The sequence below is a fragment of the Puntigrus tetrazona genome, chromosome 17 (genome assembly GCF_018831695.1).
Source record: "Puntigrus tetrazona isolate hp1 chromosome 17, ASM1883169v1, whole genome shotgun sequence".
Lineage (NCBI taxonomy): Eukaryota > Metazoa > Chordata > Actinopteri > Cypriniformes > Cyprinidae > Puntigrus > Puntigrus tetrazona.
In genome coordinates this window covers 12,212,471-12,237,739 of record NC_056715.1, presented here as the reverse complement: position 1 = coordinate 12,237,739, position 25,269 = coordinate 12,212,471, and the positions used below count along the sequence as shown (strand labels likewise).

General features: G+C 34.9%; 1 protein-coding gene across 1 annotated transcript in view; it reads left to right on the top strand.

Annotated features, from left to right (window-relative positions):
• Positions 1–7,520: 7,520 nt before the first annotated feature.
• ltk (leukocyte receptor tyrosine kinase) overlaps positions 7,521–25,269 on the top strand; it is a 44,089-nt gene continuing 26,340 nt past the window's right edge. Inside the window, exons 1-4 of the mRNA XM_043262334.1 lie at positions 7,521–7,771; positions 20,741–20,827; positions 23,456–23,605; positions 23,714–23,939. Coding sequence (XP_043118269.1) covers positions 7,717–7,771; positions 20,741–20,827; positions 23,456–23,605; positions 23,714–23,939 — 518 coding nt within the window. The 5' untranslated portion in view covers positions 7,521–7,716. The remainder of the gene's footprint in view (positions 7,772–20,740; positions 20,828–23,455; positions 23,606–23,713; positions 23,940–25,269) is intronic.

Genomic DNA, 25,269 nt, shown 5'->3' with positions numbered 1-25,269 from the left:
GTTTATTGTTCCACGTTTATTCCAACATATATGTGTTGACAGGCTAAAGCTAAACAAGCTGTAGACCTCATCCAAGCTGTGTTCGAGATGCCTTGCAGCATGAATGCCAATATCTTGTGCAAGAAGCATGTCAAAAGAGAAGGTCATACAACACTTAAAGTCATCTGCACATACCAGACAAAGCCTGTTTAATGTGTACGATACACTAGAGACCTACAAATAACTCACTTGCTAGCATTAACACCCATTGCGTATTGTTTCCAGGCCGTTGAAATAATGCACTCACCTAATTACATATCAAGACACACCTGTTTCTCTTCCCAACTACTTCTTTGAGCAGTCCCACGCAGCCTGTAAAAATCCTCCAAAATTGCAGCAGCACGTTACTAGCAAACTTGGAGTACGGCAGACTTATTAGCTTTAGGTCTGTGACATCGATAAGCATAATCCCCTCTCTGCGACTGCCCCAGTTTTTACTTTGCCAATAAAAATACATGATAACGTGCAGCGAGACTATATCTTCCTGTGTGGGAGATATGAAAATACTCAGATTACTTGCGATAATATCCCTCACGGTGAATGTTGTAAAGCTTTTAAATGTTATTCTTTGTTATTTCATAACTTACCACAGTAAATGTCAGCTTCGTGGAATGCAAGACGTTTTCCAGTGCTGTAAAAATTTGAAGCGATTAAGTAATGTTAGTACAAGTGTTTTCTTGGCATTGATTGAATAAACAAAACTGAAATGTAGACTTTTAGTTACACGACACAGAAAAATTATATTTTTGTTGCTCTCTCTTAATTATGTAATTTCACTGCATGACCATTTTATAAAAAGATTATGAAAAAAAAGTTATTTAGCAGGTGCATCTCGCAGTAGCTTCTGCTGCAAATGAGATCTCATCTGTTCATCTTTCTTAATGTTGCAGCATCTTTTTAACCTCCCAGATCAACCGACCCCTCTGTTGTAGCAGATCTGGAATACTACACGAAATAAGGAATAAACAAATGTTTTTAAACTGACTTCAAACATCTGAGAACTTTTCAGTACAAAAAACAAAACCAAACAAACAAGACTGTAATTACAATATATGAAACTAATTATTTCCATAAGTCTTAGGTGATTCAAAGGGCTGTTTGATAACTTTCGGGGTTTAAAACCCTTCAAGGCATGATGAATCAATTAACTCACTTAATAAGCCTTGATAATATGTGAACCTGTCAAAAAGGAAGCCAGTGTTCTGCTGATTGGTATTATTGAAAACAGCTCACATATGAATTTAGTTTGCGTAGGCTGAATAAAAAAAATAGGCTTTTTAGAGCCGTTCGGTCATAATGTCAGTTTATAGGCCAACTCAGAAGACTCATTCGCCATTGTTTTCAATATTTATACTTATATATATAGCTTGGGAAATTGTAATACAGGTTAAGGGTTGGCAGCCCTTTTGGAATAAATATATATATTTGTGTATAACCTTTTCACAAAATGACACAAAAGTTCTATTGAAAAATGAACAAATTTCATTACTGAAAAATTAAAACCTCATGACCCATGATATCCCAGCATAAGATCAATCACAAGCCATGATATTTTATTAGTAACACAGAAATAGCAGAGAATGTTACATATTTGTGAAGCAAAGTACGGAATTAGGTTTAAATTGAACCGTACAGTAATCTTACTAAATTAATTTCTGGTATACAAAAGGTTTGTAATGTTTAAAAATAGTGAGCGGCAAAGCCATTGCTAATGAAAATCATTTATTTAATTATTTAAGTCTTCCATACATTAGACATCACGGGACTATTGAGAGAAGCTAGTTTACTCGTATCATTATGATAACTTCTTGTTGAGTCTTTATACTTCTAATTAATTAACATCACAATATTGAAGCATCGTTCTGGATATCGCTCAATTGGTGTTTTTCCCATTTAACTGATTTGAATGGGTCATTGCACTGCACAGTATGGCCCTAACCACTAATTAACTATTATTGATGTACAAGTCCAGCTTGGTTTAAAAGATGGAAATAGATGGAAAACCTGAACAAATATCTGTCAACTACTAAGCACTTCTTCTGTCAGGAAAATGTTGAATGGAACCTGCAGTACAAAAATAACACTTTGAAACGTTATCAATCTATCATAGCTTGTCTCTACGTTCTTTGTTAAAATTGAGAGGGATCAGATGACAGCAGTTAGATATCAGCAAAGCCTTTCAACCGAGAAAGATTCCCTGCGACATTTATTAACATGCATCTGGAGTACAGAGCTATATATCTGATAAGTTTATATCCAGTTGATTTTGGGGATGGGAAATTAGTTTCTATTGATTGCAGACTGACTGATATCATGACAAATCTGAACATAAACGTGATGCTTTTAGAAGGTCTTTTACTAAAGAGAAAAATATACTGCAAAATTTGCTCTCCATTCATTTTCATAGAAGATAGTGTTCTAAATTGTGACACATCATAATGAAAGATACACTTTTTTCCGCATGGTTTCTTCAAAGCTTAAATCAAAAGTATAATTGAATAAATGCTTAACATTTATATAAACAACAAAAGGGCATTGCTGACTTAATGCAAATGAATGTACAGCCTGTTCAAACACAAAGTATTTCTGACACTGGTTCTGTTGGTGAAGTATAGCATTTGAACATTTTAGCAATGAAAAAAATGCACTTTTGTTTTATAAACTGCTTAAATGGAGGACTCGCTGTTCTATTTTTGCTCAGTGTTGCTTGGAAAAAAGATACTAGTCTCATAGTGCAATCCATTGTTATTGCGTTATTTTTATTCATACAGTATTAAATCTGCACCTATTTGAATAGGTCTCCAAAAATATGCACACTTTTAATCCTCATGCTTGTTAATTACCCACAAATAATGTTTTATTCACCCACACACTGAGGTGCATGAGGTTTAAACCCAGATTTGGTGATAATATGGTGGAATGAAGGAGCTTATTGCTTGTAAGCTCCTTCATTCCACCATATTATCACCAAATCAGTTTTAAGACTGGAAACACCGAATTAGGTAAAGTATTTTTATCACCGCATGGGTTAATTGAACTTGTACTTTCTTTTAAGATCAGATGACACTGTAAAATATGAATGGATAATATGATAATGCTATAAAAAAAGGCTATTTGCTCTGTGGCTCAGTGCCGAGTTCAGGCAGTGTAATAGTGCTATGTGTGCTTGATTGTTTGTGCCAGCGCTTCGGCCTATTCCAAATGCAAGTGGAAAGTGAGCTGTTGGATGATTTCACTCAAGGGAATTCAGAGTTTGGGAGTAACTTCAAACTGTTTTCTTTTAATCATATTTTGGATTGTTAAAGGAATATGATCTACTGGACTCCAAAGTCATTTTTCTCTCTAATAGTTTAAAAGTAGACTGTGAGGAATCGCTTGTATGGTATTACACACGATCTTTAAATGATGATGTAATGTTCAGGTCAAGTAGTGCTCCAAGATAATAATTTCTAGAGGCTTTTATATGCATCCAATTGCCATATTCCTACCATATGAGCATATCTATCTCCTTGTAACTAGACAACAATCGAATGCTCTTGAACTCGAAAGAAGAGTGATGACGGAGACTGGAATGAAGCCTTCTCGAGGGAGAATAAGAATCCCATCATGACAATAAAATCTACAATTTCAATCAAGATTTATATATACTGTACCTTAACCATGGAACAGAACATGGTTTCATTTAAGCAAATGTGAAGTCATCCCAATGTTTTTTAGACTTATTGTTTTATGAATAGAACACATTTGGACATATTACTCTTGTTGTATACTGCTTTTCGCTTGCGTATGAAGTTGGCTTATTTGGAATCCTGCTTTCTAATCCCTGGGTTGTATAATTGGCGATCAGAATTAAGTTTTGAGTTAATAATGTTTGATAAAGCATTACATTTGTTATTTATAGTTATCAGCATAAACAGTTATCCAAAATGTATTATATTTCAATTATTGGGTGTTTTAATAATGCTGCTGTGCTAAAAAAAAAAGTGATCATAGCTGCTTTTTTTGTCACTTTATTACTCAACACGGCTCATCTGATCATAAGTTATTTTATTAATCTGTGTGTCTAAATTCTAGCCAGCTTCACTCTAATACCTAATTTCTCACTTTTCTATTACTCCAAAACATATTTCATCATTGGCAAATGCAGACATCAATAAAAGCCTAAGAAAGGATCATAAATTAAAGTTAAAATAGTTGTACTTTTATTATTAAAATGCGTTTTAATTCAGCACACGATGAGTAACATTTAGATTGTCACTCATGGTGTTTATGATCAGCTATATTTCATGTTATTAAAATGAATAAATAATTTGTTCATATAAAACTAAGTGTGGTGTGGATTGTAGAATTTTTGTGCGTGCATATATAGTATGTGTTTACAGTGAGAGTTGTTTGCACAATATTGGTCAAACACAAGAGCACATTTAACTTAACTACTCTAGTTATAGCAGAATTTTTAAAGCACACGACAATTTCATTTTTTTCATTACAGTGTGTTTGTGTGTGTGAGAGAGAGGGAGAGTATGACTGCCTGTGATTTATGTTGGACAACAAATTATTTGGCATGCAAGAAATGTGTGAACTGAACTTAAAGGTGCCTAAAAGGTGCTGACTGCATTGTATGGTGAAGTTTGTAAGCTGCTGAGTAAAACCTCACTTTATAAAGTGCTGAAGAAGCATGTGCATAAGTCTGTAAGGTCAATGAAGGAGATGTTAACACACACCTGCAGACAGATACCCACGAGATCAACTTTAAATTATACATATAAAGAGCTGAACTGACAAAGACAATCTCTGAAACCTGTGACAGGAGTGTCTGGCTGATTAATTTACAATGGAGCTGCTCAGTTTGTGTAGGACAGAAATGATGAATAAGGTCTGAAGTTAAGATTACTTGAAGAAACAATTGCATTTTGTTGTACAATATAAATAACAGACAGCCACCTCACGCATATTTGTAATGGAGTAATGGGAACTGTTGTGTGCTTCACAAATGCTGTTAGCAAGTAGCTACATTGTGCAAAATATTGTTTAATTTATTTTGTAGAACTACAAGAAAATTCTTGATACTATGCTTCAGGATATAGTTTTCTAAAACAATTTTTCAGGAGAAGTCATAACCTGCAGAATCAAAATTACAGGAAATTGTTCTTTTTGAAAGCGCATATATTGCAGAAGTCAAACTCAGAAATATAAATGGACACAAGTCAGTGCATGCACTCCATGCAATATATTCTGGTCATTAAGATATTTTCTCAAGCGAGAAAACATTTTTGCTCTCCAGAACAAACACGGCATGGACATGAAAGCATTTCAGTCATCTCAGTTGAGTCGACTGATGTTCATGAAGAGTTTTTCTTGCGATGGCAGCCCAAGGCTGGCTTTACAATTATTGGGAAAGGATAAAATTTAATAACTGACCTGAGAGGGATGATTCAGCCTTATTACAAACAAAGAATCTGTATCACATAAATTCTTACTGCCAATCCCTTTAGGGCACAGGGTTAAAATAAGAATATAAAAAATGAATGCACGTGTGCCGCTTTGATTGTCCTCTGAATCTTGCTGAAAAAAATTCAGTGGCATAAAATAACTCAACGCAGAAAACTGAAAGGAAAATGTACACGCCCACCACATAATGACGATAAATTATCCTCAAAATGAGTCTTACTTATTGGGTTTACTGTGGTGAAAATATGCAAAATACAGTATAGCTGATTTGCATTTTCTAGGAAATGCTTTTGCAGCAGCTGTACATTATAATTTAAAGACAAGCTTGAAAGGTTTTTTTTTTTTTACTTCTTTGCAAAATCTCTCCTTGAGCCGTAAATAACAAGCAGCTAAATGGTTTGGAGAGGGTCAAGTGACTGAGTGCTTTCAGCATATATTATACTGCGCACAACAGGTATATCTAAAGTGCACTACTGGAGTAATAAGTAAGCTGTTTAATGTGCTGAAAGAAGCACTGTGTTTTAACTTTCTGCTTATTCACCGAATGCTTAATACAAATTTTTTTTTTTTTTTTTTTTTCGTATGCTGACAATTGCGTATACAAATGCATACATCTTTCGAATTCATATAATCCCTGGGAACTTAACCATTGGCACTGGCACTGCTAGGACCATGTTCTCTTGCATGTTATTATTTTGGGTTGGCTGTCTTTCTTCATCTGTCTCCTTTCTTGGAATTAAATCATTCTCTTTACTTTTACCACTGATGAACAGAGGTAAATATGTGAATAAGGTTTAAAGAATAGCCATAAAATTCACACATGTATCTGCCACTGAATGATCTATTGTCGACAAATCATGCAGATTTAATTAGCAATCAAACTTTAAAACAGACCTCAGTAAACATGGGCTGGACTGCTGACAGACAATCCTCTCTGTGTATTGTAAAGGACAATTTGAGTGGGACACATAAACCTTTGTTTTTGGCTTCATTTAAGATTTTAATTCATTTATGCAATGATACTGTGCTAATGTTATTACAAAGAATTATTGTTATTTTAACTGTAAGAGACTGTAAAAATGCTAAATCCTTTTAACCCTAACTTCTCTTACTATATACGGTAACGGTAAAGGAACGGATTAGGTTAAAAATTACACTGCAGCACACTAATGTATAATTTACAACATTATTTATTTACATGCTTTTATGTTCAGTTTTCTCAGTGGTGTGCATCAATGAATTAACATTTGCTTTGAGAGCTGAGGACATAATGAACATATATTAGTGCATTACATTTACAAAACATGTTCCACATAGAAATATGAAAAGAACTTGGACAAGAACTTGGACAAAAAAATTGTTTTGGTTGAGAGATAATAGTCAATGCGTTTGAAACGTCTTTGATAAATCGGCTATGTGCGGAAAGTCTACGGCAGGAAGTGAACTATTTCCTGAAAGGTTAAATGCCAAACATCCCATCACTATTCTGGAGGATGACAGGCGAAACTAAACTCAATATTAGAAACTCATGTCAAACACATGCTCCATCACATGACAGAGGATCACAATAACCCGCGATTCTGGCAACAGCACTTTTTTTTGGTGCTCTAAAAATGTTTTTTTTTTTTTTTGTCTCTTTAAGGATAGGACGTTCAGATTAATGAACACGTGCGTTGGGAATAATACCGACACAACAAGTCACGTGACTTCAATATACGGCCGTCCTCGTGAAAGTGTGACCTGCTCCAAGTAAAATGAATTGGCTTTTTCTACAACAGCAATATAGTAAGCCGCCTCATGTATACTGATAATTCCCAAAGCCCTGCTCATCTCTCTATATGGGAAGCCTGACTTGTAAAACAAATGTGTAATTTGCCAAAAATTACTGAATGCACCTTTAACCCAAAGGAGCGCGTATGAGACCGACCTATCCTGACTAACCGGCATTAGGACCGAGCGTCAGTTTATCATCACAGTAGCAGAGAGAGAGAGAGAGAGAAAGAGAGAGAGAGAGAAAGAGAGAGAGAGAGAGAGAGGCTGCAGCATCAGCATCATAATGAATCACAGCAGCTCTGAGGCTCGAGAAGCAGGAGACGAAAGACGGAGTTGGATAGTAACGCGAAGACGTTTTATTTATCATTATTGAGTTCGTCCCGGGCCAGGAATAAAAGTGGACAGAGATTAAGCTAACTGTACTTTCTCTCCAGGATCCTTTCTTAAGGAGCCATGGATTACATTACTCGACAAACTTTTTTAAAACTTGCTCTTTTCATCTTCACAGGTAAGTGTCTGCAACAAATCCTGACCATCTGCTTTCTGGCGACGTTAAACGCGATCAAATGCATTCAGACTTTGATGGTTTGCGAACGAAATGCAGTTGATGTCGTGAGAAAGTGCATCGTGAAACCTCTAATTTCTCTTCGATTAGAGACGACTGGCAAACACATGCAAGCAGATTTCCGCGGGATGATCGTTAAGGACGGGCTGAGATGCTAACCGTTCATGTTTCAGCAGCACTTTGAAATTGAGTTAATTTATTCCGAGGCAACAAACCTTTTGGCATTTCAGAATATGCTGGCTGAATTAGTGGTGTCGTGTTAATTAAATAAAGTAGCCTAATATGGGGGAGAACTAATTGTTGCAGGCAGGGAGATTCAGCTGTTCTGGACAACCTTACTTACAGTCAAAAGTCTGTAGTGTAAGTTTCTCAGATAATAGCTTATCTGTTGGCTTTCCCAAATATTTCGTATTATTGTTTGTTGTTTGTTTTTTAATTAATGGTGTACATGTGACTTATAGGCTGCTATTTGAACATTCAGTCTAAATCAGAACACAATGCATTACAAAAATATATATATATATATAGGCAAAAAGGGGGCTAGATGTCACACGGTTTATTCCACAAGACATTTTTTAAAGTGTTTGTTTTTAGTTTCTGCATGCTCGAGAAAATAATCTACACTTAATTCAATATGCTTAATCATTCATTTTGATTTCGTTTTAGTTTTATGGGCTATATTTGTTAACCTGTCTTTAAGCAGCTGTTACGGCAAAAGTCAAGCTGTGGAACATTTATGAAATAATTCATTTTGGCAATTGAAATTTTGCAAATTTTGCAAATATTGTAATAACTCAATTAAATGTTTAAATCATGTGCCATCTATCCTGACCTAACATTTATAAAAAATAAATAAATAAAGATCCCGTTCATCTACCTTAACTCCTTTCTAAACATACGCCAGTGTGTTTGGTGTTAAATCCATTTATTCAGCCAATATTTTAGGACATAGTTCGCAAAAATGACTCTACTTTAAGAGGTCTTTGCATATGCTAATGTGTGTGTTGGTTTGAGTCTGTGAGATGTGATATTTAATCTAATCTTTCTCATTAGTACCTCATCTGTCCTGCTTTGACAAAATTTCCTCATCAGCATCACAGATTATCAACTCGTGTTTGCTCTCCATTAGACAGGAGTACGGCAAGAGTGTGTATGATTTATATAATGAGTGCGTTGCTTTTATAAGGTCATTTTTTATGTAATAGCAAACAGACTTCACTTAATTAGCAATCTGGAAAGAGTGGCCCACATGAGCGGTTTCAATTCATGTTGGACAGTACGTCATTTCTCTGCAGTGTTCTGGCAGTTTAGTATTCAGTACATACATTATCTGTCTAACGTATTTTTTTATGCATTGGTTTGTGTGTTTGTTCATATTTTTGACGCGCGCTGCGATCGTTTGTGTGTAATTCTGCCCTCCTTTGTTGAGCTGAGCTTTTAGCAAAATTGAACGCGCAGATGTCGGTCTGAGGAAAAACTGAAACCCTCTTTCAAGCAACTCAAGGCACGTACAAGTATGTAGGTGAATACTGCCTCTAGCTTTTACATTCCCCTTCTTTTTGTCTAGTGGTTTTCCTATTCTCTTTTCAGTTTTTATCTATTCATGTTTTTTTTCCAAGCCAAATGAAATAACTCCCTCACTCAGGAATGACCTACTCACAGCTATATGTAATAATGCTAAAATGTTCTGCTTTTTTTTTTTTTTGATGTACATTAAAGAGAGAAAGCAGTTCTCTGATACCATATATTAGGAGCCTGCCCTGTCAGCTTACAGTCAGCTTTGAGGGTTTTTAACCGTCTAGGGATTGTGAATGTCACAGCTTTAGAAAAGAAGTAAGAGTTATGATCCAGATTCGGTCTTGTTCAGATGCGTTGTCATTTTTTTTCCGTTTCTTCTGTTGGCAGATTTTCTAACCACCCTGAATCAGAAGATAGATTATTACTGTGATAGAGAAGAACCACCCAAAAGACATGTATCAGAAATATCCAGAGTTTCTTTTTTTTTTTTACCCATTTCTTATTGGATGTATGCGAACCATTTCGCATGAAATAATAATGCAATAGTAAAATATCAGAGAAAAAAAAGCGTATTCATATAACAGTGCAGCAGTGTTGGTTTGTCACTATATAAAAACGTCCCAAAAATGAACTGAAATGTGCAGAAACTTTATAACCACAATTTCCATCCACCCAAAAGTACTGATTATTTAATAGGCATAAATAAAGGGAGACAGTCTGGTAAAAGCCAAAGCTAGCACAAAGCTAGCCAATCACGTTTCAGCTTGCCAGATCAAGCAACATGAAATATGCATAACGCCGTCTCAAGCACATATTAGCAGAATGTTATACTCCACCCCGTACTGACCTAAATGACAAGTTTGTACCTGAGTTTAAGGTACAAACTTGTCATTTAAGTTATACAGTATGTTATAAAATAGTTTTTCTAATGGCAAATTTGCTATTTGACTATTTGAGATTTTCTAGAAAGTGGCCTCCTAGGTAAGTGGATGCACTTATGAAATATTCTGTTTAATATCTGGTTCATTTATCTTGGCGCGTCGTTATTTGCGTTAATTCCGTGCGTAATCTAAAATCAAAATAAGCATCCTTCCTCCTCCACTTCAGCGGCCTGTCACTCGCACGAGATCCAGCAATAGAAAACAACACTGATACAACGATCCAATCAATTCCCAATGAACCAAATTAAATCCCGCCCTATGTTTTAAAGCCATTTCACTCAGATATATGTCACAATAGGGAAGAAAAGGTCGCAACTTCGCAACATCATAACATCGATCAACGTTCAAGCAAACAAGTAAGAAAGACATCAGGCAGCAACAATTTGGATAGATTTCATCCAGTAAATGTGAGGAGAATTATACATGAAGACTTTGATGGCTCATAAAGTAGATTTATGGGGCATGTTGTTACAGCACCAGCTAAATCATTGATCATTTTATTCATTTTAATACTAACACATAAAAAACATGCTGCTTCCCCCCAATTTTAAGACGCATTTAAACGTAATAGATTACAGTTGTCACAGTTAACAGAAAATGTGAAAAATATGAAAACTGTTGATTGCAACGTTAAATTTACATCTGCTCTTGTTGCATTCGATTTTTTTTTAAACATATTTTTCTGTTAAGCTAAAACAGAGAAGTTTGGATTATTACAGCTGAAAATGAGTTTTGTTTAGTGCGTGCTCACTGAATGACTTCTGCACTCTCGCCAATTCTCGTAAACAGTAAACTCCCGCTTCAGTGAAAGTAATACATTTAGCACTGTACACAAGTTCAGCAATTATAACGGGTGTTTAACTCACACCAGAGGGAAGGGACTGCTTCACGGGGCCCTTTGTTTTCTATCGGTATGTACTGAAATTCGAATAACTTTTTTAATGCTATTAAAATAACCAACGTAAAAGCATTTCTTCTGCCGCAGAAGTTAAAAGTAGTTCAACTTTTAATAAACACCTCTCTACATCTTTAAGAGTCGGTTAAAACTTATATTTAAAAACTTGCTTATTTATTTGACCCTCTAACTGGCATCCTATATTCTACTTCTGTTCTTAAAAATTTCCCTTTTGGACTTGAATTTTTTCTCAAAAAAACAAAACAAAAAGTATTTTCTAATCTTTTTGTATTATATCTGTTTTTCGTTCTATTTATTATACAATTAACAAAAGCAAAAAGGGCCTCTAACACTAACTCTGTTTTTTCTTGTTATATAATAAAAAAAAAAACCTTTATACGTGTAGAGCATTGTTGCATTTTTTTTTTATCTAGTGCCCAGTGTTTTGCTTTTTTTAACCACATAAACAGGTTCTGTGTGACTGGCTCCTAAACAAACATCTGTTCTACCTTTGCAGGGTAAAGATGGCTATTGTTGATGTTATAAAAATTTGATACAATCTACAGTAACAATCTAAAGTAAACATAATCGAAAATACAGATACGTTTAAGAAGGCCATTATTAAACCTGCACAAAAGTATAAGTTCTCCAGGAAATCAATTCCAGGGGGCAAATACTGGCCCTTAATAGAAAAGTGCATTTCTGTCCCACGTGCAAGCACTTAACCTCTCTACAACCTTAAACCAAGGCACTTCTTCACTTTACCTCTGTTCTAACCTGTTACAATCCAGCCTTTTATTAGACCGACCACTGTATGATTATTTTTGCCTTTTGTTCCTTATTTGTGAGTAACTTTGGATGTAAAGCATTGATTGAATAAAACAAAATGTACATTTAAATTACGCTTAGGTCTTATTCCATTATAAGAAATAAAAAGGAACACAAATGAGATAACCGGTGACATAGATGCAAATATAGAGTTATATATATATATATATATATATATATATATATATATATATATATATATATATGTATATGTATATATATATAGCATACGAAATATGTGTCGTAATTCTCCCCAAATCCAATTTAATACATGAACATATTTTGAAAGAGTTTCAGTAACCAAAGCGTTGACGACAACGATTGACTGAGAGGCAGCGTACATTGACACAAGCTCAACTGAGATGTTTTATGTATTTATTTTTTACTCTCCTGAGTGAGCTCTCCCTGAATTTGCGATGATGGAGAAAACAGCTCAGTCTCGTCATGTTTGCCATATCAGTTTCTCACATTTTGAATGAGCAATTTCATAATTTCTTTTTGTTGTTCACAATTTGACATATGAGACACCGCTGACACACGAAACCATAGTAACAGTGACGATGTAGCCTTAGGTGACATCATTTTGACAGTAATATAATTTGTGAAAAGCTTCAGCATTGTTTGGTCGACTGTATCCTGTAAGTACAATGTCAGCACCATGGTTTCCGAGGAAACTGCATTTTTATCATTCCCACACCATGAATTACTGAAATGACAATATGTCGGCTTTGACTTAAAGAAGGATTTAGTTGTGGAAGTGGGTGCTTTCACGTATAAGTGGTACTCAGCATGACTGTGTGTCTGGTGAAATGGACTTCCTTTGCCAAGGTAGCTGCATAATCGTCCAGTAATTACAGGTCTGAATCTCTAAACACAGATCAAAGTGTTTGCTTTTAGCATCAAACATTAAAGAGGTGCAATAAGTATGTTGTAATGTGCATCACTGAAGAAGAGTATTTGTGCTCAAAGCCAACATAAACGGTTCGCAGTCACAGTTATTTTAAGCTGTCAGAGATCATTATCATCTCTAGCTCATGCCCAAATTGTGTTGATTGTCTATTCATCTTTTGACCATATGGATAAATAAACAAAAAATGAATAATACAGAGGCCTGAAATAGGAAATAGGCCTGACATTTTTTGCTTAACCTTAAAAAACTCTGAAGAGGGCCTTTAGAAAAAGCTTTGGAATTTACACGGATTTATATAAAACATAAATGCGCATTATATATTTTTATGTTTTATTTGCTTTTTTCTCAATAACGGAGTATGTATTATATTTGTTATCCTTTTTTTAGTCTGTAATTTTTTCAGTCGTTTTTTCAACCTATGTAAACCCTAAGCTGTATGATTTTATTAAATAAAAGGCAAAAAGCTTAACAAAAAACATTTAAAAAGCAATAAACATTACATATAAAAGTAAATAAAAGGAAAAAAGTCTGGGAATACAAATTATATCTAAATTAAGCTCACTTATTAGGTTGTAGCTATCTGGGACTTTTGCATATATGTGTTCTCTAAAAATCATTTCTCTCCATACTTTGATTTACAGGTTTGAATAGTTGAATTTAGTCAGTCAGCACTTGTAGTAAAAAAAAAAAAGAAAAATCAGTTGAAACTACCCCGTCATACTATACAGTTTTAATTAATGTAACTTTTTTTGTAAGGGGAGTAAAGTAACATTGTAATATTGCACAAAAATCCCATTTTAATTCATGCTGGCAAAGGCTTAAATCCCCATCCTAAAGGTTAATTTTCCACATTATGGTCAATGTTTTTTGTCATAGTGTTTTAAACAGTTAAGTTCTCACTGTACAACGACATGCAAAGTGTCCCATGGAAAGTGGCAGATACTTGAAGTACTCCTAAGATTCACACAAGATCCGTTTAAACAGTCTCAAGTGGACCGGCCACACGCAATTAGCCTGTCATTATAGTGTTCCCTCTGAATGTCTATAACACCTACGAAACACTTTGATTCCCGTGGAGCAGCAGTCCAGATGGGCTTGTTCATGTAGACAGCTCCTGCCTTTGATGCTGTCGGGAGACCGTTTTGACTTTGTCATGTTGTTGACATTTGGTTTGTGACATTCAGTGAATCGGTATTAAGGTGGTTTTAGAGACCCATGGCTTCTTAAGAGCAGCAATTGAATCCGAAATGTTGTTGTTCCATCGCTCCTGTTCAGTGAAGATGTGTTGAATACATCCTTCACATCAGAAAGAACAGTAAATCCTTTTGGTTTGCCTGACCCACACACGGTAACCTTATACAATTAGTCCATGAATCACTGGATGTTTTTGACATCTGGCAGTGTAGATTGTTATCAGCAGCTCAGATACGGTCTAGTTAATGATTGAATGATTATAAGGAGCATTCTGCGTCAAGTGATATTCACTCAGTGGCATTAAATCTGATAAGGGTCCCAGAAGTAATTAGCGGTCTATAGCTTTTTTTATAGAGTCGTGAAAAGAACTGCAATGTATTCAATAACTTAAAAAGTCACATAAACAAGCATATAAACTTTAATTGAACATAAGAAGGCAAAGAAATTAACTTTTCAGACCAGATTTTTTATAATACAAAATATCAGTTAGAAAATATGGTCCATAACAGAATATATATACAGTTACAAGTGTGAATGGATTTCTATTTTAATATACGTTAACATATAATTTATTTCTGTGATGCAAAGCTGAATTTGAATTTACTTCAGTTTTCTCCAGACAACGATATTGTCACGGTCCTGTCTTTTTAATATGCTGAGTCCTGAAAAAAAGTGTCACAAGTGAAGAATCATGTGACAATGAAGACTAGAAGGGCAGGCGGTTGAAAATTCAGCTTTGCATCGCAGAAATAAATTTTTTTAATCGAGTGTAAGAAACGTCTTTAAAAATCGTACAAATATTTTACTAATCCCAACACACGAAAAGAAATAATTAAAAAATAAACAAATTTACAGTAATGAAACTAATATATTGTAAATATTGTTACAAGCTTACAATTTAAAATAACAATTTTAATAATAATTGTTCAATATTTTTTAAGTATTATTTATTCCTTTGATGCAAAGCTACATTTTCAGCAGCTGTTACCCCAGACTTCAGTGTCACATGATCCTTCAGAAATCCTTCTAATATGCTGACCTTTATCAAGAAAGATTTTTTATTAGTATTATCAATGTTGAAAACAATTGTGCTGCTTAATATTTTTTTATGGGAACATTATGCATTTTAAAAAGAAAGTTTAAATAAACAACATTTGTTTGAAACAGACATTTTTTGTAATATTATAAATATCTTACTATCTTACTGTTTTGATTGGTTAAAACGCATCCATCTCTGCGAACACACTGTGATCAATTTATTTCTTGCTATCATGTTAATAGTGGGCTATCTATATGCTCCTTACAATAACCACCAATTGATTCAGTCAAAAATGGCTTGAAACGTTTAACTTTGATGTATCTTTCTTAAATGCTAGAGAGTCTTTTCTGCAGTGATCTGGCAACGGGACAAAAGACTGAATGAAAACAGACTCTCTCCAAAGCGAAGGGACACAACTGCTCTCATGTGTGTTTAGTCCTGCTATTTTTTTAATCTTCTAATTGATTTTAGTCCAAGCAGAGCTCAATCCCATGATAGATGATGTAGGCCTGAGCTGAATTATTTTGAAAAACAAAATGAATGCTGCTTTCAGTTTGTCAGCATCAGTGTCAGAATGTCATGTTTTTTCTGATTATGTCTTTAGGTTCGCAGACAGAAAATGACTTTCTTTTTTCGAAGGATTCTTGGTAGAACTCAGTTTGATCTTTTCTCTACGCTTTTAACATTTGGTGAGCTGCAGCAGTCATACTAGCTCAGTCGCTGTACCGGTTGTGCTGGCCTGTCTTTGCAAAGCCCATAATGATCTTTTGTGCCTTGCTTTGCATTATCACATATCCATGTTCTGCTGATAAATCTGTGAAGACCTGTGCAAAATGAAGGCAAAGTAACATCCTGATTTCTATCAGTGTCCTCTACATAATACAACTGTCCAGACAGGAAGGGAATGCTGAGGGTTTAAAAACAGGGGGCATGATGTTTTTTCCCCCTACTCTGAAATATATCTTAAAACCCCTGATAATGTGACCCTAGCTGCAACCAATTACAAGAAAAATTGAATTATGCAAGAACATTTTTTTTGCAAATGCCTGATTCGCCTCTCATGAATGGGGGCTCTGATAAGTGGGCTTGAATATTCTCACTCTTCATTCTTTATCACAGCTGTCCATATTTTTGTTAAAAGTCAAATGCTCTTCTTTGTGGGGCTTAGTTTGAACATAATGCACATCTTTATCAGCTAATTTCCTTTTGGGATGCAGAACGAAACAAAACCTGTGACTAAAAGTCGGGGCTATAATGTTTCATATTGTTCGCAGAGCTGGACAGAGATTTCATTCGAGCTTTTAACATTTATAAAAAATAATAAATTGAGCACATTATTGATTTCTGAGAAATAGCTGATAAAAATTCAGAACTGCCGTTGTAAATAATAAATGAATAATTACAAATTGCATTTTACGTATTTAAATATACCAAAATACAAAACAGTTGTTTTAAATGGTAATAATATCTTAAAATATTACTGTTTTGAGTTTCAAATCAAAAATCGATCAGATGGTCCTTAGTGTGTCAAAAAGAGAACAGTCATTCCATGATTAGTTGAAATTGTGTCTTTTCTACTCATCTATCTTTCCGTGCACTCAACACTGCCTCAAAGCCCCAGACAAACCCAAAAGCATGTTCTGTGATCTTCGCTAAGTGCTACAATTAAGCTACATTTATGGTGAAAATATGTGCTGACAGCCTGGTTTAGTGTTGAAGTAGTGTCTTGTGAACATTGAGACAGGCGTTTGCTGCTATTTATTATTAGCCTACATATGTCTCTTCTTCAGGCTTTTTTGTTTATTTTGTTTCTTCTGAACTTTGTTTATGAAACACATATTTGTTCATTTGCACAAGCTACCGCAGGTATATTGTTGGTAGGAATGTCTCGAAAAAGGCTGTAAGATGTTTATTTCTTAAAAAAACCAAATAAACTGATTTGAAACTCACTAATGATACATAGACAGAAAATCATCATCGTTTTAGTTTCTTACCTTAAAGCTAACTCTACAGTTTAATATGTGAATGTTTGTTTTCCACCCTTTAGAGATGCTAAGATTTGAAAGGGTTTGATTTTTTTCTCTACATACACTTTAAGATGCAAATCAACCTCCTGACATTGTTCTGTCCTTGAATGTAGACAAACTACATCTCTGCTTCAAAAAATCTGCATACTTAAATATCAGTTTACATTTATTGCCATGCCTAATCAATTTAACGAGAACCTTTCTTCATTATTCTCAATTTTCAGATTTTTCTATTTTTTCTATAAATATAGCAGGCAAGTTAGTTTTATATCAGTTTTAATAGTTATAAAATAGAAATAACTATATGCAGATCATAGATTTGCATTTCTCAAAGAAGTAACACCACTTTAAATGGAACGAAAAAATTGTAATTATTGCAAATATCTGAACTTTTTTGATACAAAAAAACCCGCTTCATAAGCGAACTCCTAGACACATAATATCAAGATCTGAAAATGTGTGATCCTTTTAAACCCGTGTTGAATGTCTCGGCCTCTCCAGTGTTGAGGATTGCCTGTGTGCCTCTCAGCTGAAATAGAGAGCATTACGAGTCGACATGATCCTCTCAGACGAAGAAAGTGTAGGATAAGGCTTGGGCAGGCTTGGGCACTCTCTCAGCAGATGAGTCAGCTGGGCACGCTGTGGTGTGTATCATGTTGGTGAGCAGTGACAGCACTCTTCTGAGAGTGTGCGCTTAACGAAGCCCAGCTGTCAGATGTTCCTCTTTTGCCCTAAACTGGGCGGAACAGGTATGCCAGATGCCATGCTTCACCACTTGGATACGAATCAGAGGACTGTCACACATGCAAATCAAAAACGAAGTTCTCTCCTGGCAGAGCGAAATAAGTGCAAATAAGTTGCTCCTGCTGAAGGAGGGACCCCCTAGATAAAAACAGGTTAACTTGTGGTTGCAATTAAAATCTTGGACTTGATCTTAAATTAGAAGTGTGTATAGGATTTCCATGTAATGGCTCAGGATTTCTCAGTGTTATCCTTCACTGAAAAACCAGCATGGTTTACTGTTTGTGGTTCATTGGCTCCTCACAGTAGTGCAGATATTCATTATTTCATATTCATACTTCAATAAATCAAAAAAAACTGGACGGAAGTTCATCTCACAGAGCCAAACCTTTGACTATCAGCACAATCCAGGCATATCAGCGTAGAGGAACTGTAATGAGCAGATGTCATTATGAAAATATACATTTATTACATGGACAGTTAGATAGTTTATGTAAAAATAGAATGGCCTTCCGTGTGTCTTTATTGCTTGCTTTCCTCACTTTTTTTTCTTGTGCACTGGTTTACTGAGCTGAATAGTCAATCAGAGTGATTTGTTTCAGTCAGACAAAAGCCGCTGAAGGTGTTTGACTAGTGCCGACAATGCACTGAAAACTTCTGACAGAAACCTAATGTTAATTTTAGTCTGACTTAAAACTTTTTTTCAGAATTGCTTCACTGTTTGAATATTGGTGAAACTCTATACAAGAGTTGCATTGTGGCAACTTGTATATCATGTAACAGCAAAACCAGCTATTGAATGTTCAATACTTTTTTTTGAAGTGAAGACTTGAAAGTATGTGTCAATCCACTTTGACATTCACTGAAGTAAACACAGTTGTTCTTGACAGTTGTGTTTGAACTCAACACTAGAATATCTTTCAAAGATTCACTGACATGGGTTCATTTGACAAATCTAGCAAATAGTTCTTCATCTGAACTTCTCGTTATACAGTACTTACAGTACAGCCAAACTGTAACTTGCAGCACAGTCAGTCTTTATTAATCTATATTTGTTGACTAATTAAAGTGTAAAGTATTTGGGGATTTCTGGGATTCTTTGATTTACATAGCCTCTGCCTATATTTAGTTTACTTCTGAGAGTGTGACTAATTAATCTGGTGACTTTTTTGTGCCATTTACTGTAAATAGGACGTTCATTTGCAGTTAGTTTTATGAGGCTTGAAATGTAGCTAACTTGCCCATAATGATCCTTTTGGCAATAACAGTCTTTGTATATTTAGCAGTAAATCACATGATTGTATCACATGACAAATTCCCCATTGGCTATATGGCTGTGATCGAGTATTTGTGAATCTTGACCTTTTGACCATTTGAGTCTTTACACACTCTCACACACACACACACACACTTGTAGTCGCCTTTTTTGCTAAAATTTACTTTTTAAGTATCTTCCCAGGCTATTTATTTCCCTACTTGAGACTTTCAGATGAAAAAGAAGCCATTGTGTCCCTCATGTCATCGGTTATAACATCATCGGTTTGATTTAGAATGGCTCTGTTTCAGTAAGTGTTTTTCTCTTGTGCAGAACGTACCATGACCATTGATTGGTCAAGGAATTAGCTTTTTGTATGAATCACTTAAGTAAACTTAAGTGCCTCAGCTGTTCAAAAGATTGACTGATATTGCTTGAAAGATCGGCATTCTTATCTCATATGACAAACAAATCTTCCTATTAATATCATAAGTGTTATAAAAATGATGATTGTGCAGTATTTGGTTTGACCGAACCTGAAAATTAAAGTCAGTTATATGTTTTCGTAAACCCTGCTTCATGGCTTCCCATCTTCATTAGCATACCGTCAGAAGCTTTTCTTGTTAAATCAATACGGTTGACACCATTGAAATCAAGGGAATATTTCAGTGGAAGGAGGAGTTCATTTTAAACCCTATCAGACAGATCTAGTTTAGGTCGGGACATGACTGGCATAGTGTACACCAGCGATTGTGTAAGTGTGGGTCTTAATTGGCAGAGCATATTCATTACAGAGCTGATTTTGGCACGCTATAATGAGCCATTGCTGTGATAATGAACTTGCATCAACTATATTTATGTTTTAATAATAGAACGGGTTGAGATTCCCTTTTCTTGCTTTTGCTTTGTTATGGCAGCCTCTCTAGATCTTAAAATGCTGAACCATCTTCATATGGAATAACACGCCCTCAACAGTTATTATAATGACAAAACTTAAAATGTGGCCTGCCATGGTCAGTCACAATCCAGTGCATATCCGAAAATAAACGGCTCTGAGGCAAAGATGTTGTTTCAACCATGTCCTATGCAAAACAACAAGCTGTATATAATTTATAAGATTAAATGTAAAAAAACCCATCTAATATTAATGCGTAATGCTAAATGTTTAATTTTATGTTTTAATTTATTTATTTTACACATAAGGGTGTACTTTTGTAAGTAATGTTCTCTGATTGTCTCAGCACTGTATCCAGCTGTTCTAAATAATACCTCATTGATAAAACACGAGAACTGTGTGTAATGATGTCTGCGGGCAAAACCACTGCGCAGATCATAAAACATCATAAAGCTTCCTGGGTCTTCTTGGGCTGCTAGCATAGGTATAATCAAACCAAAACTCGGTGATCTTCAGGCGAAGACGTTGGTTCTTTCATCTAAAGGGGCTTCATTTGAAGTCACTGTTCTTAAAACTGACTGGTCCTATTATTTATTAAATCACGTCATAAAAGAACAAGGACTTTCTCTGATGGCGTGTTTGACCTTTATTCTTTTTGTCTTTCCTCAGTTGTCAGGAGCAGTTGTGCTCTGTTGGAAAGAGCGGTAGAAGATGCACTGCATTCAGATCCTCTCGACTCCAGTCCAGTAGAAGACAGTGAGTGTAAATCAATGGTTATTTATTTGATCCGTTTTCCTTCAGCAGTTGTTTTGCAGTTGTTTTCTTCCTTTTTGTTTCACTGTATTTCTTCCTAAATGGAGTTTGTCATTTCCGTCACCACATTGAGCAGAGAAGAAACATTGATCTGGTTAAGTATTCCACCCAGGGCACTTCCTGTTGGGATGTTTCGCTCAAATGTCAGAGGGGCCTTTTGTGGTTTCCCTCATTGTGGTCTTTCTTCATCAATAGCATTACATGATTCCAAAGACAACTTGTCTGTGTTTTTCCACTGGAATGCCTGATGACAAACAGAAAGCCCTCAAGATATTCCTTCTCTTGTCCAAACTGACATACCCTTGTCTTTATTATTTAATTTTATTATAAAGTTTTGCATTTTTGGACCTACTTTAAAGGACCAGTGAGTAAAAAACAGTGTAATTACTTTCTCTTGAGGCCATTCCAGTGTGATCTTACCACTGAACCCAATTTCCTTCTGAATCTGTTTACAAACAACGTTGCAAGTTTTTTTTTTTCCATTTTAATTACTGACAGATAATATTTAAAAGGGACGTTTTAGGGAATTCATTATATACATATATTATTACTATTATTTAGCGAGGATGCTATAAATGGGTTAAATGCTGTTTGTTTGAACTTTAGATGAATAAACTAAAAAAGTCACAGTTTCAACAAAAATATTAAGCAGAACAACTCTTTGTATCATTGATAATAATGATAAAAAGGTTACTATAAATAAGCCCCAAATCAGCATGTTTTGAACTATTTCCTGTGTTATTGTGAAATATAATTTTATATTTATTAATATTAACATTTATATACATATTTACATATACACCACAATAAAAGTCTTGTTGCCTACCCAAGTTGTAGGAACAACAAATAATAACTTGACTTCTAATTGATCTACATTATGCTTATTTTACCAAACTAAAATCTTATCATGCCTAGATTTTTAATTATTTAATTAGGACAGAAAGGTCAGACTTTGCTTAGACAAAGCGCACCAGCACACCCAACCTTCATTTGAAATGCATCCTGACCTCTGACAGCATGCCAGATCAAAGTGCTGATCATCAAGAGCCTGAAGACCAGGTCTCCTGCTGAGGTGGCAGACATCTTTAATGTACCTACATGTGAAGTGGAGAGAATAAGAAAAAGATTTGAAGTAACTGTTCATGACAGGCCCAGGTCAGGTAGAACCTGTAAGACAACTGTTCGAAAGGACCATTTATTGGTTCGACGGTCCAGGGCCAGCCCTTTTTCAACTGCAGCAGATCTACATAACAACTGGTCACCAAAAACCCCTGTATCTATAAGAACAGTTTGTCCAATTCTCTCACACAGTGGTCTCAAAGGCCAAAATTGTGGCAAAAAAGTGGCAGAAGGTTGAACAACTATTGAAATGCATCCCAATCGTCGCAAATACTGCTGAAGACCTATTGGAAACTGCATGGACCCAAGATTCACACAGAAAACAGTCAAGTTCAGGAAAAATCATGGTTTGGGGTTGCTTTCAGTATGGATATGTGTGAGAAATCTGCAGAGTGGATGGCAACATCAACAGCCTGAGGTATCAAGACATTCTTGCTGCCAATTACATTTTAAACCACAGAAGAGGACAAATTCTTCAGCGGGATGGCGCTCCTTCTCATACTTCAGCCTCCACAGCATAGTTTCTCACAGCAAAAAGGTCAAGGTGCTTTCGGGATTGGTCAGCCCAGTCACCAGACACAAACATTATTGAGCATGTCTGGGGTATGAGGAAGGAGGAGACATTAAAGATGAAACCAAAGAATCTTGATGAACTCTTGAGAGTCCTGCTAGAATACTTTCTTTGCCATTCTAAATGACTTTATTACTAAGTTATTTGAGTCATGGGAGTCATGCACAATATTAATTCTTTTTCCACTGCACCATTAGTGCAGTAAGCCTAATCTAGAGAGCTTTGTCTTTCATATAAGCCACTTCTGATTCCAAATGATCAACTACAAGTCAAGTTATTATTTGTTGTTCCTACAACTTGGATAGGCAACAAGACTTTTGTCAGGGTGTGTGTATATATATATATATATATATATTGCATTTGTGGTTAACTACAACATGAAGTGCACAAAAATTTTTATTACTTCAAGTTTTCTGAAGCTGGGTTTGTGAATATACTTCAGGAGATTTATGAGTTTAATGAAAAGCTAATAATTAATAAAACCATAAGAACTGTTCAAACAAATAAAGGTAAAAATTAACCAAAAACAACACTGATTGAAAAATATGTGCATGCCATTTTACCATAAACATTGTCAGAGAACCATGAACATGCAATTAATATGGTACGTAATGTTGTAATAATAATTTTCCCTCTAATATAATTAATTATATATAGGATGTCCATAATTACACAGATACTATGTTCTATAAAATGTTCTATGTTTTGTATAGTCTTATTCATTTTTATTTAAGTTGTTGCTAATATATACGTATCAATCTTTTCTCTGTTTTGATAAGTACATCTATTAAAACAGGCCCTGCATTTCAAGTATAAGTCCTTATTTTGCTACTGCGAGCACCTTTAACCTCCTAATATAGTGTCACTTCATCCTCCTGCAGTCTTCTTCTGTGATTTTGAATCTCCGTGTTCGTGGATGTTATCCAATCACAGCACTGGAGGGGACTGGTATGTCACATCACCACAGCAACACAGATCCAATAGATGGGGAGTGCAGCCAATCAAAGACTACTCCACTGGAAAATTAGAAGGTATTGATAATAACTTCATTATATTTTGACACAGTTCAAACAATAGGTGGCAAACCATCTTTTTGAATGATCAGTTGTCTGGATAAAGAGCTTTCTGTCTTTCAACAGGTCATTTTCTGTTACTAAAGCCCACCTCAACTCATTTCGCTGCTGGCAGATGTAGTTTTCACCTGACCAGTCCTTTAGTGCTCAGCAGTGGATCACTATGTCACCTTCGTCTTGCCCGCTTCCAACCAGAACCACACACTGGAAACATATCTGCCTTCGTCAAACACACTGACCACTCCGTCATCAAACCAATAGCTCTTACAGTCACAGACCAAGGAACTGGCAGGTGAGAAAATTACAAAAAGTCAGTTACGGTGTTCTGCAAATTTTGTTCATCTTCTCATCAAGGTTACATTTATTTAATCAAAAACAGAGATATTGTGAAATATTATTAAAATCTTTATTTTAAGAGGAGACATTGCAGGCAAAAACCTTGTTTTTTCATTCACCTGTCAAATTTGAGATTTTGGGCTTTTAGGTTTTTCAAGTATTTTTTTGGACAGAAAACATGCAAAAGGTACTGTTAAGTGTTCATTTTATGGCACTTTATCTATTTGTATCAATAGATGTTAATTACAATACATATTATTAAAGGCTGTTATCTCAAAATTAGTTTTTTCTCTTACACTGATCCATATATCTCCACTTTAATAGTATTTACACACATCAAACTGTACATTTTTATCTCTGTCTATATCCTGAAGGTTTTTACAGAGGGATTTGTTCATATATAATTTGCAACGTCTTATTGTATATTATCGTATATTATAATGTCCCCAAAATCCTTCTGTAAAAAACGTTTGACTCTAATATGTCAAAAAAAACTGACTTCTTCCAGTGTTTAAATGTTTGTTCTAGAAATGAATGCAAATTAGAGCATAATTCATAAAATAATACCTCATTTTATCAATGTAATAATTATCATTATAAATTTTCTTTGATTAATTATATGTTCAATGGAGAAAAGAACAATGCTTATTTGAAATGTATAATGGTAATGATGTGAAAGTCTTTATTGACACTTAATTTAATGCATTGTTTCCTTGCTGAATACAAGTATTATTTTCTTTAAAAAAAAGCACTGTTTTAAGTCTTAAGCACTCTTCCATTGATGCATGTGTTGAAAGTAGGAAAAAATATTGTTTAAAACCATTCCATTTGTAATACTTATTTGGATTTTACAAAGTTGTCTTCAAAATACAGTAGTGAATATATATATGAATATATATATATATATATATATATATATATATATATATATATATATATATATATATATATACAACAATATCAATATATGAAGTATAATGGGAATGTCATGACAGAGTCAATTGACAGATTATAAAATGAGAACATAATCTGAAAGTAAATAAAAGAGCAATGACACATGCACTTTACTTTCACACAGAATAGTATAAAGCAGCATTCTGTACCCACAAGAAACGGATGCCAACTAAAAGACTTTTGTTATGGAGATGTAGTTGGTATTGATTTTCATATGCATCACGCAGAAGATGGATGAAAGCATTTTGTTTCTAAAAGTAGGACCTGGTATTTCTTTTGGCGTAATTGGTTCTGACAGAGAGCTAGGAATAGGTGGTGATGCAATGCAATTT